This window comes from Seriola aureovittata, chromosome 6 (assembly GCF_021018895.1).
Source record: "Seriola aureovittata isolate HTS-2021-v1 ecotype China chromosome 6, ASM2101889v1, whole genome shotgun sequence".
NCBI classification, from domain to species: domain Eukaryota; kingdom Metazoa; phylum Chordata; class Actinopteri; order Carangiformes; family Carangidae; genus Seriola; species Seriola aureovittata.
This window is the reverse complement of record NC_079369.1, coordinates 10,259,694-10,272,127: the sequence shown is the minus strand read 5'-3', so window position 1 is coordinate 10,272,127 and position 12,434 is coordinate 10,259,694. Positions and strand designations below refer to the sequence as shown.

The 12,434-nt window shown below is 41.0% G+C and overlaps 1 protein-coding gene across 2 annotated transcripts in view; it reads right to left on the bottom strand.

Moving 5' to 3' along the window:
• Positions 1-665: 665 nt before the first annotated feature.
• The window catches only part of rxrgb (retinoid X receptor, gamma b), a 23,929-nt gene continuing 12,160 nt past the window's right edge, over positions 666-12,434 (bottom strand). For both annotated transcript variants that reach the window (XM_056378979.1, XM_056378980.1), the window contains exons 2-10: positions 9,048-9,283; positions 5,428-5,572; positions 4,879-5,058; positions 4,425-4,585; positions 3,577-3,706; positions 2,936-3,068; positions 2,188-2,279; positions 1,793-1,898; positions 666-1,351 (exon numbers count right to left, since the gene is read on the bottom strand). In XM_056378979.1, coding sequence (XP_056234954.1) covers positions 1,204-1,351; positions 1,793-1,898; positions 2,188-2,279; positions 2,936-3,068; positions 3,577-3,706; positions 4,425-4,585; positions 4,879-5,058; positions 5,428-5,572; positions 9,048-9,283 — 1,331 coding nt within the window. In that variant the 3' untranslated portion in view covers positions 666-1,203. The remainder of the gene's footprint in view (positions 1,352-1,792; positions 1,899-2,187; positions 2,280-2,935; positions 3,069-3,576; positions 3,707-4,424; positions 4,586-4,878; positions 5,059-5,427; positions 5,573-9,047; positions 9,284-12,434) is intronic.

Below are 12,434 nucleotides of genomic sequence, written 5' to 3'. Positions count from 1 at the left end.
TTAGGTGCATTACTGCCACCTTCTGGTTTAGACTCTTATGAAATATAATATAGCCTATTCTTTCGTCCAGTCTTTTAAAAAAAAATGTAACTATGGTTCTCTACCTCACATTCCCGAATTCAGTTGGAACAATTATTTTAGTTCAAGTTTGATATGATCTTTTTCCAATATGTATTTGAGAACCTGTCTTTCCTGAGGACAATAAATAATTACGTTTTAATGTTTCCTGTACATTATAATACTCATATATACCAGTTGCATGTTTACCAGTTTTCTTAAGTGTACTGTTAAGACTAGAATGCCCAAATCCCATCCATGAGATGATGTCTTCCTCTTTTTAGTTCTGCTACTTTCTCTCATTTCTCCAACTTTGCTTTGGATACTGTAGTAATACCTAATCTTTAGTTTCCCTGTTCCATTTTTATTGCCATTTCTTTACCATTTCTCATTTGATTATACTTTTAACTTCAGCCTTTCTATAATTTACTGCCATATTTACCTCTGATTTTGGGTTAGGGTAAGGGGCTAGATAATGAATTATGTCAATGAGTGTCTTCACATAAGACACATAAGACAAGAATGTGTGTGTCTTGACGTCTGTGCGTGTCATTATGTTTACACTCAATGGGTGCCATCTGGTGGCTAGAGCATGGAAATATAAGAAAGACAGAGGAATAGTCATTTTTACTTTTGGGGAATCTTAGGACATCAAAATGGTAACAACCTACATTTTTTAATATTGATGCTGCTGTGCAGTTTAACAATTTATTATACATGATGTCAAAATATGACAATACAAACACACATTTTTGATAAATTTTTAAATAACTTTATTCTGTAAGAATTCTCAAATGTGTTTTAAGAAATGCAGGGATGGTTTCTGTTTTTATTCAAGTCCTCTTTGAATAAAATATTATTCTTTTTCAAATTTGCATCGGGTTGTTTTTAAAATGGACACCTGAAATTATCTATTTACAAAAGAAATCTGTTAACAGTTGCATTAGAATTCATTATGACAGTGTACTCAATCCTCCGTCTCATCCTCCCCACACCCTCAAAATACTTTTTTAAAATTTTAATTACAATGTTTTGCTTGGTACAAAATATGCTGTTTTACAATTTAAATCAGTCTTTTTTTTAATTCCATCTTCATATCGCTGACAATGTGGGAGTATATACAGGGGGAAGGAGAGGGGACTGGTGTCATGTGATCTGATGCGGAGCCTCCAGCATCTCCATCAGGAAGGTGTCAATAGGTGTGTCCCCAATCAGCTTGAAGAAGAACAGATGCTCCAGGCACTTGAGGCCGATGGAGCGCAGGGCAGGCAGGCGGAGCAGCAGTTTGGCAAACCTGGGAAAGAGGAAAATAGTGAGGTATATTCTGAGGCTTCAGCTTTAGCAATCATAATTGCAAGTTCAATTTTAAATTAATTTCCAAATTTGCTAAAAAATAATTACTGTCATTATTATGTTTATCATTCAAAGCCTAACCTTCATCTTAATTTAATTGGTGGTGTGGGCTTTTATTTCCCAGCACCTGTTGCTCTTATTCAGCTCCCAACAGTAAAATCAAAATAATCAATTGAAACCATCACCACCACCATGTAAGGAAGAACACCACCAACCTTTATCCTTTTAAACATAATGAAGGAGTCGAGTCAAAGTGTTTTAGTTTTGGAAGAGCTGTGCAGTAATGTAATCTACAATCTTCACTGCTCTGTACAATCCAAAGCAGCAATTAAAACAATGGTGTTTAATATTGATTGATCCTCTAATGTAATGCATTTCCTACCTGCCAGGCTGGTCTGGGTATTTCTGTTTTGTATACGACTCCAACGAAGCGTAGACTTTTTCCCTTAGCCCCTCAACCTCTGGTGGGTTTGAAAGACCTTTTGCGTCTGAAACAAACACAAATTCACAGTCACACACAACCACATAAAATCCCTTCTGATCCACAAAACATCCACCTGCTTTTAAACCGATTTGAGGCCAAAACAGAAATTAAAGCCATGGTGTCACAAGGCCACTGTGTTTATCCTTTATAAAAATACATGGGTGCACAGTGAAGTCATAAAACCATATTATGATGCCCAACATTATGTTTGACCTATATGTAAAACCAATCTGCTGCATCATTACATTGTGAATAACTGCATATGTTGCTTTCGAGACTATGATGTAACTGACCTGGGTTGAACAGGACGATGGCACGCAGGCAGCCAAGCTCTGTTTTATCCATCTGCATATCTTTCATTTTAGATACCAGCTCTGTCAGGACTCTGCAGGAGATGAAGAGAATAACATAACGTCACCTTCCTAAAATAATGGCCTAAGTCATGTTTTGACAAAAATGTTTTTTTTGCCTAAATCACCCCCTCATGATGCTGGCCACCTCTGGTAAAATCGCCTGAATCCTCAGTTGAGGGGAACATGCAATTCTACCCCCGGTTGTATAATGGCCTATGTCAAAAGTGTGACTCTTTTGTTGAGTTTTTTGTGTTTCCTGAAAAACCTGAAAAAATGACTTAGGCCATTATTTTAAGAGGGTGTCGATAAGAGAGTCACAACATGGACTGTAAATCAGTCGATCACCAAATATAGATATACACTTAGCCCTCATCTCAGCATTTAGCATTTTTCCAGGAGTAAGCATTCAGCTTCACTCACGTGACACTACAAAACTTTGTGAATGAAGGTAACAGTGGCGTAAAGCACTGGTAAGATATTTCCAACCTAAGACCACAAAGTGACTATAAAAACATCCGGAGTGGTTTGACAGGACAACATTTAGTTCATCAACTCTTGCGGAAGTGCATTTCAGTTGCACTTCCTTCTTACTAATAGGGGTCTGCACTACCAGCAACACAAGGCTTTTTAGATGTTTAACCTAAAAAGCCTTTTTGTCAAGCCGACCACCACCTTATGTGCTACCTACCTATCAAAGATGGAGCCCACTCCAGCACTATGGGCGCTGCTTCTGTGGACGTGGAGGCCTGTCGCCAACAGGATGCCGTCTTTTACCGTGACTGAGCGATGCGAGAATGAGGCAATAAGCAACTCGTTCCAGCCTAGGTACAAAAAGACAACAACTGTGACCTCTCCATCTTTCTGTCCATCCCTACCTCACGGTACTTCTAAAGTTTCTGTAAATGCTTTGTGACATCATTTCAGAAGATTTCTGTGATCTGTCTGCCTTCCCATGTTTTTCTTAAAGATAAAATAATTCCTATTGGGTCTTTCTGTGAGACTTCTTGACTTCCTCATTCAGGCCTGTGTGTGAAATCTCTCACCAGCAGAGGTCAGCCCTGGTACAGCTACAAACTGCACTGCTGGGACTTGGCAAATAGTCCAGTTATATTTGGTTTCACTGCTCCATTAAACTAGATGGCAAAAATGTGCTCAGCAAATGTGGATGACTTAAATAGACTATCTGCCCAGAGATGAATAACTACTGGTTTGTAGAAAGACTTGATTACTGTTATTAGTGGTACCTTTGTGTAACATTACATGCATTTTTAAGTTTTTAAGTTTGTACACACATGCTTGCTGAATGCATGGGTTTGCATGTGTGACTACCTGCTCGTAGTAGGATGACCTGATCATCGAGCGGGAGTTCAGAGAAGTGCGGGATCCTTTTGGCCCACTCCACCAGTGTGAAGAGCTGTTTGTCTGCTGCTTGGCAGATATTGGTGACTGGGTCGTTGGTCTGGAGAGGAACAAGGGTAAAAATGCCAAAACAATACAGTCAATAACTGTGCTGGTGAGCTCCTTCTAAATTTATCTAACAGCAGTTAGAGCAGGTGCAGCTGCTTTGCATCTATTTTCGGGTGCTTTCTAAACCAACAGATTCCTCTCAAGACTTGTGAAAGTTTAAGAAGACAGTCTCCAGAATGATCGCAGAGTTGAGTTACCACTGGTAAAGTGTCAGTGCAGTTCAACATTATGAGAGTTTGGTGGTAGGATTTGTTGCAGGGCTGCATGAGATTGTACAGGTCAGTGTCTACTTCACTGTTGATTTGCTGACTTCTCAGAATAAAACAGCTGTCAGCAGCACTGACAGTGGCCTGTCCAAATAATGGAGTTATAGTAGAGCCTGGATTCACCACCATAAACTGCTCATCTTGTGTTAATTACCTTAGATTTCCTTACTAATCAGATCATTTGAATCGTGGATCTGCTGTATCAGTGTTTATAAGATTCTTTCTTGAATTTATTTACACTTGGACTGAACATATTCCATCACTTCAGCTTCAGGATTGCAAATATCTACTTTGCTTTGCTAGGAGTACATATGTTTTTTGACCACCACAGATCAGGACCAACATCATCCAGTGGCATCTGTCAGGTACCACCTTGGCCTCATGGTAAAAACAGTAAGAGCTCATGGGTTTGGCCCCATCCAGCTCAGTGCCTGTGATTCTTACAGAGTTTCCGGGGCTGCCGTCACTGTACGTCTCTGTTTTGGGTTCCACAGCGAGCTCAGCATCCAGGATCTTGTCCACAGGCATATCCTCGTTGAAACTGCTGGTAGATTCCACCTCATTCTCCCCTCGCTCCTTCCCACGCTGCCTCTCTTCCTGCACCGCTACGCAAATACACACACATTTTCATGAATGCACCAATATATCCATACAAATATAGAGTATAATTAAGATGTGCTTTGAGTCATGTTATTGACATTTCCATGCATATCAGCCTGACATGGATCTTGATTAGAACTAAAAATATATTTCTGCAGGGTTGAACAATTCATGTTTGCACTACATGAATTTGAAGTGATGACTCTGGGTTTGAAAAGATTAAAGAACACAGGCCTGTGTCTCACACCCAAAACTATCCCTATTCATCTCCCACATGCACACACACACACACACACACCTTCTCTCTTCATGCCCATGGCCAGGCACTTCTGGTAGCGACAGTATTGGCAGCGGTTTCGCTGGCGCTTGTCAATCAGGCACTCCTTGTTGTCTCGACATGTGTATGTGAGATCTTTTCGGACGGTCCTCTTGAAGAAGCCTTTGCATCCCTCACAGCTGTACACACCGTAGTGCTTTCCTGTGGAAACAAAACCCACAACATCACTCCTGCTTTGAGCCAGCACTAAACCGCACAGTACATAAGGTTCATGGTGTGGACTGTAAACCTCTTTTTGGACACATGTTTGGAGTCAGGATTGGAAGCATGTTTGCCATTTACTACACAGTGAAAATCCCATTTTGTAAATACAGCAACAACAGCACAATAAAGATCTTTGCAACAGGAAAAAAAATAGATTGTTAAATCTGACAAAATCCCTTACATGTCATCTTGAAAACATCTGTCTTTGTTGTCTTTCTTTCTTTCTTCTTGTCATCTCTGTGGGAATGTTAGTGGGGAGTGGCAGTGTACATTTCTCCATCCTCCATCCTAACCCTCTAACATTACCTGAGGAGCGGTCCCCGCAAATGGCGCAGATGTGCTTTGACATTCCCCCGGGGCTCGTACACTGGTAGTTGATGTTTCCCAGGTTCTGTAGGCCTGGCGGAGGCTTGATGTCCTCCGAGCTGCTGACACTGTTCATAGAGTTCATCTGAGGATGACAGGAAGACAGAAGAGAGAACAAAGAGAGTTGAAGCTTAGGTGGCCAGAACTGAACAAAACGGAGCAGAAGAGGAAGCAGAGGGGAAATAAGAGTTAAAAGTGTTAGGCAGTCTCATGACACTCTCTCTTCCTCTATTTTCTCAGTTTGTTTTCCGCTCACCCATATTATTACTTTCTCTCCACCCACACGCTTTATTGTGAAAGTGTCTCAGGGTGCGATCACATGCTCTGGCAATGGGAGGAGCTAAGTCTTCTGTCAGAGGCTTGTCATACAGGTTTTTTTTTATTTTTTTTATTTGTTTGTTGACAGGGAGAGGCTTAGGAGTCACGTGTGCAGAAAGTGCAGTTCTTGAACACAAACAGCAGAGGGGGCTCCTGTGTAGGGTCTTCAAATTTCTGGGAATGAAGGTAATGTTTAAGTAGTGTTCAGATGTTGATGCTTCTAATCTCTGCATAATTTTATCCGGCCAATTTTTAATTTTGGAGAATTGAAAGATTCCCAGGTGGCTTGACAAAACTTCACACCTTACTTAATGAGACTGAGGACTCTTACTACAGTATGAGGCCTTGTGTGACCTCAAGGAGCCCCATTATACAACGAGGTGTGAACAACCCACCGAGGTTAAAATAAGTGAGGCTCTCAGTGTCCTCTCAGTAGAGGTAATGAACCCTCTTCAATGAGGCCAGGCAACAAGTCCGGCTTCCTTCAAATTTTACATATCTCTCTTTCTCTTATAATCTCTATGCCCTTTGATCCTCTCCTGCTGACGAGAGCCAGGTGGGATGCATGTGCTGCACATTTCTGTTTGTTTAGTTGTTTATGTGCAAACATCTGCAATCCAACTGGAAACAACAAGGTTGACCTACATATGCCCTCCTGTTCTATATCTTTGATGCAGTATGACATATAGGACAGCTTCCTCACAGTCACCTCAGGCTCTCCCTATCACTTATTTACGAAGTGCACTTTCGTCTGAATAAACTCTAATGGCAAACTGAACTGAGGACTCTACGGGTGCGACCTTAAAGCAGAGGAGAGTACACAAGACATCTTTTTTCTGTCCTTCAGTTTTCCCCCAAGCACACTAGTTCTCTATTCGCCGCTACCCTCTTCCACTGTAGATGCCCCACAGGCGCACAGTCACACTTAAATGAGCATTCAGCCCCCTACGTATTCACTCATCAGTGAGTCAGCGGTGCACAGCTATTCCTCTTCGACGTGCTCTTCAATGCAGTTTTCACGAATAATTAATTTTACACATGTATGGTTTGAAAAAAGAAGCCTTGCGGTGCATTCAAACAGTTGTTCAGACACACATGCCGTTTCAGACAGACAACACATTGGTGCAAAAAAGGGCTACAAGCACTGTATATGGATTATTGATGCATCATAAATTCTTGATACGACACATGGTATGAAGAACATACTGCATCATACATGTAAGGTTTACTTGGGCCTTTAATGGGCCAGACGTGTGTATCCACTTTTCGGTAAAATTCATAAATGAACCAGTGAAAATCTAAGAAAAACAGATTTATTTTCAATTGGCAACCATGCACATTCATTCTGACTTTTAAAAGGCACAATGAGTGATAAAAATGCAAATAGAGATTAAACGATTAGTCAATTAATAAGTAAACTAACCAATGGATAAATAGTCTGCAACTTTTCTAATAATTGATGATTAATCATTTAAGTCATTGGTTAGGGTGGTTCCAGCTTCAAAAATGTGGATAATTGCTGTTTTTCTAAGTCTTCCATGATATTTAACCAAACAGGCAAACCTTGGGTTTTAGACTGCTGGTTAGAAAAGCAGTTAGGGTAACGTCAGTTTGGGCTTTGGGAGATTGTTATGGGCATTTTTTTTACATTTCACGCACCAAATGACTTATCAATTAATCGAGAAAATAACTGACTGATTAATTAATAATCAAAATGATCTTTATTTGCAGCCATAAATACTGACAAAAATACATCCCCCTGCCCCCATCTAAAGTGCAAACTGACTGACAGGTATTTCAATACATGATTTATTAATGTAATTCAAATAACTGAATATTAAATCTGTGTTTTAATGTTTTCTGTTGCAACTAAAATAGTTGAAAAATACAAAATAATTTATTATTCACTATGAATATGCTGTCATTTATATGATCAGAAAATACTGATTAAAAAAAGGTTGAAAAGAACAAGATGATAGTAGGAAACATGAATATAGATGTACAAGAATAATATTGAATTTGCTTGTGGTCAACCCCGAACTGCTCTTGAACTCCAGTTCACCCATACAAACAGTATGAGATGTTACGTGACACAATGACCTTATGGTGGCTTGGTCACTGGCTGCTGGCGAGTGGTGGAGAGATGGTTACACCATACGATCGTATTAACCCTGACTGTCCCTAAAGGCACGGATCCATACTGAGACTGAAGCAACATATATTATCGTCTGCTGCACCCTGCAGCACTGGCCTCCATCCAGTCTCTGAAGCACAATGTGTGTGTGCGTGTACGTTTGTTTCTGCATGTGTGCGATTATAGATGCACTGAGCCTTGTGGGGTTTGTAGTTCATTCAGAGGACCACTTAAACAACATACCACCATTAGCTCTCTGACTTTCTGTCAATTGTGCCAGAGAGCAGTAGCAGAACAGTAGTCTTGTGGGTGTTGCTGTTTATTATTTGTGCAATCTGAAAAGATGCAACCTCACACAGGAGGGAGCCGCGTTTGGATTATAAAAGACTGCTAGAATAACCAAAATGGAACTATAAAAGGAGACTAACGCAATTAGAGACAAGTTAAGAAGAAAAATAGGAAAAATGTCAGGAAAGTAGGAAAAAAGGCTGCTCTCTTTTTCTGTTTTTTGCCTTTCTCCCAGTAATCCATTAAAGGGCTAATAGTTGGACTGCGTCTTAAGTCCCCTCGCATGACAGCAGCAACACAGAACCCAGCGATGACCTTTTTGGGGCGAGATGTTTAAAGGTCAGTAGAAGGGTAGGGGAGAGAGGGAAAAGCCAAGGTATGCCAGCCAAACACATTGGATATGGCTAACCTTCAACCTCCTGACCGCTGTCGGAGATTCCAAGAAGGAGAGGCACATGATCAACCAAAGAACATGATAGTTTCAAGCAGATGAACCTTGCCAAAAAAAGTCATTTGAAAGAATATAAACCTCTGTTGATAAGAGCAGTGATGAATAGAAGTCCTTGTTTGTTTTTAAACAAAGTTAAGTGGGTAAACCAAGAGGATGAATAACAATATTGCACCTGGAATGCAGGTGTATAAATTATTATTATTAATGAATTGAACATAAATTAAAAAAAAAAAAAAAAAAGTAGAAAGGTTATATTTACATTAAGGGGAAAATATTTAAATTCAAGCCCTTCTGAAAAAGAAGCCTTTTGAGACAACGACCATCGCTCCTGAATCTGACTACCATCAAAACAGCCACACACTCTCTCACCTGGGGACTGCTGAGTGGTCCAAAGTTCATGTTGGGCGTGGACGGCAGCGACACAGAAGGTGAGCCCAGTGATGATGTAATGACGGGGTAGGGTGAGGCCAGTCCATTCATCGGCGAGCCCAAGGTAGACATGGGGGATGGCAGGGGCCTGGAAGTGCTGATGACTGACGGGTGGCCCACCATGCCACCCATGGGAGGCGGGTGGGTGTGGGCCGTGCTCATTGGCCCTGTGGAGTCTAGAGGAGAAGGAAAGGTGTGTTAGAGAACAAAGTTAAGAAGTGTTAGCTGGTGCAATCCAATACAGCAAATCCTGCATTTGTGAGGATTGTAATCTAAGCATTTTGTCGACACTGTGTCAGAGAGATAATTAGCGTTCATTTGGAGTCACGTTTCAGGTCATCTGACAGTCCTCTATTAGTTGACCCTTTGGCTGCTAAATGCTCCACTACGTTCACCAGCTTGTCACTAACTTTGGCTGCCTGGTGTTTGATGCTGAGCAGGTAGTCTGCAATGGGTTTTAAGAGCCTTTTGTTTTTCGCCGAAAACAGCTGCCTGCTGTGGCTGCAAACAGCACTAATGAGAGTGGTGGGAGTGAACCAGAACATTAAAGCTGCAGGCTGTAAAACCAAAACAAGTTAAAAGACACAAAAACTCTCTGTAGGGCTCTTAGGCAAACTGCAGGGGTGGGCGATAATTCTCGGCACGCTTGTTAGTACCGGCAATACCTTTCACATTACGCACAGTCATTTGATGCATTGCTGATATAAAAATATTGACTATAGCAGCTTTAAGACCCCATAAGAGCAAATACAGCACAAAATCACCCTTTAATATGAGTGGAGCAGCAGCAGCAGACAAAAGTTATTGCAAATTTCGTCCCAATGATTAGCCTACAAGCATAAAACATACTGTACATGGGAAAATGACAGTATAGCAGATGAAGAGATTTCTATGTTAATGTTCATATGAAAGGACCAAAAGCTTGAGAACATATTGTTTACTGACAGTGCAATATGCATTTATGTAGTCAGTGGTGTGTAAATATGGCTACACAGAGTGAAGTCCGCCCGATTTTGGTCGCAGGGTGCTGACTTTGCTTTGCATCCATTGATGTAAACTGACAGGCTGGCATTTACATAGATGACCTACTTAGAAAAGCTGTCAGTCAACTGGGTAGCATGGTGTGGTGTGTACCGACCAATATACACATACAGTAGGTACATACATGGACCAACATGTGCTGAACACATAATTAATAAATATATAAATAGTACATATATGCAAATAATAAGTACAGGCTGTCACAATAGATGTGATGTGAATAGATGAACAGATGCAATAAACAGGAACCTTCGGGGCAAATAACTGACTTTTTTTTGATACTGATGAAGAGTGACATACCACCATACGCACATGAATGTTTGGATTAGTCTGAACGGCCAGAAAATGCAGAAGCTTCTTCTTGTCAGTGCACCATCCCCCACCCACCTTTACACACACATGCACAGTGTGATACTGGGCCCAATGCCACTGTTCTTAGTTAAATGTCACATTCCTGTGTTTGTGGATGTGTGTGTGTGTGTGTGTGTGTGTGTGTGTGTGTGTGTGTATAAAGGTGGGAGTGGGCATGATACCCTCACACACAATGAAAAGCACCTGTGTTTTGCTTTGTTTCTTTTCCTTCCTCAGAGATCAACAGGGTGCCAGAGAGGAGATGAAGCTTTTTTTTGTGATGCACATCGCAGGATTATAACATCTACTCCGTCGTCTTGATTAACTTTAGTTTCATTTTCACATTTCCAAAGATGATTTTACAAGACAGTTCAATTTGTCAATATATTTTCCAATAGACAAATAATGCAATCCCTTTTCCCTTGAAAATATTAGCAAAGAGTCACTTTGGCCAAAGACGGGCCAAAGACGGGCCAAAGACGGGCCAATGCCATTACATTACAATGCAATGTGACTTCCCTATTTCTGCTCCAGAGTCTAAATGTGAAAAAGAGATGCTCCTGCTCTGTATGGAAGCTAAACTCTGTACTAAAGGACCCTCATAGAGCCGCACAGAGCTGCAACAATTAGTCATTCAATGAAAGAGTAGTCATCAGTGAGTAGTCATGAGTTGTCATTCCTAGTTGTTACTCACTTTGTAACCGTTACTGAATAAGGATTACACAGTTGAAGATACAAAACATTACATTTACTCATTTCATCTAAGGGAAATGAGAAATGCTGACACAGTGAGAAACATTTCACTGAAAAATTCAACAGTTCTACTTGCCCTCAGGCAGCAGCTTTCAGCTCCGGTGTACACAAAGATGTGCTTCTTTTTTTGTTTTTTTTTTGCCTAGTTCAGAGAAATTATTGCTTATGTTCACAGTGTTTGGACTCTTCCTGCCTGTCAGGTTTGCTGAAGTGACTTCAGTCTGCAGGCTTTTTGAAAGTTAAACAGAACTACTTGCTAAATACTCTGCAACTCTTTTGAAATATTGCTCTGATACTTAACCTCTGGCAGTGATTAAGTGCACATTAGTTTCTTCTCCACTGGATGCGAGAAGCATAAACTCTAGTTAAAAGAAATGGAAACTCTGAGTAATGTAAGACAGTTGCTTTCAGATGTCAAGGATTTGGGAAATAGAGAGGAATGTCACATTGTCTGCCTGGATGTAACACGTTGTGCATGAAGACACACTCTGAAACACACAGCTGGCCATTCAGTCCCTCTCTGTATGCCAAGGAACAGATGTTGTGCAACTTCCTGTTCAGCAGTGAGACTATAGCCTCCACCCCCTTTCTCACTCGCCCACTTTCTCCAGCCCTCCATGAGTGATCCCTGGCAGACAAATATGTATTGGGGCCTCCCTCTCTCTCCCACAGAGCTGACTGGATACAAGAGATATACTGCAGTACCGTTACACTTTACAAGCAGCCAACTCTGTATACTGTATGCTATGGCCTGTAATGCAACAAAATGTACTACCTAGATTGAAATTATACAGCGGTGGGGTATTCCCAACTTTTTGAAGTGCATTTTCATCTAATCAACAAGCTTACGTAATGGATGAGCACAGGATGAGTACAGCATGTACTGTCTCAGTTTGTGCACTGACCCCTCTCTTTATGTGCATGGCAAATTCCCTTCGTGGCTCATAAAGTTCTATTCTATTCTAGAAGTGCTGAGTAGGAGACATAGTAACAGGGCTACCGTCACTCCAGCCAACATGGTCTCATAGACCTCCAGACCAACAAGTGTCCAGGTGTAAAAGATGTCAAGATTAAGGGTGTTATGTTGAGATTGGATGTGGTGGACACACAGCAACTTGAGGGCAATTTTATACATTACAGTTTGGACATCAAACCAATGGGTCATTACGAACCTTACGCTCA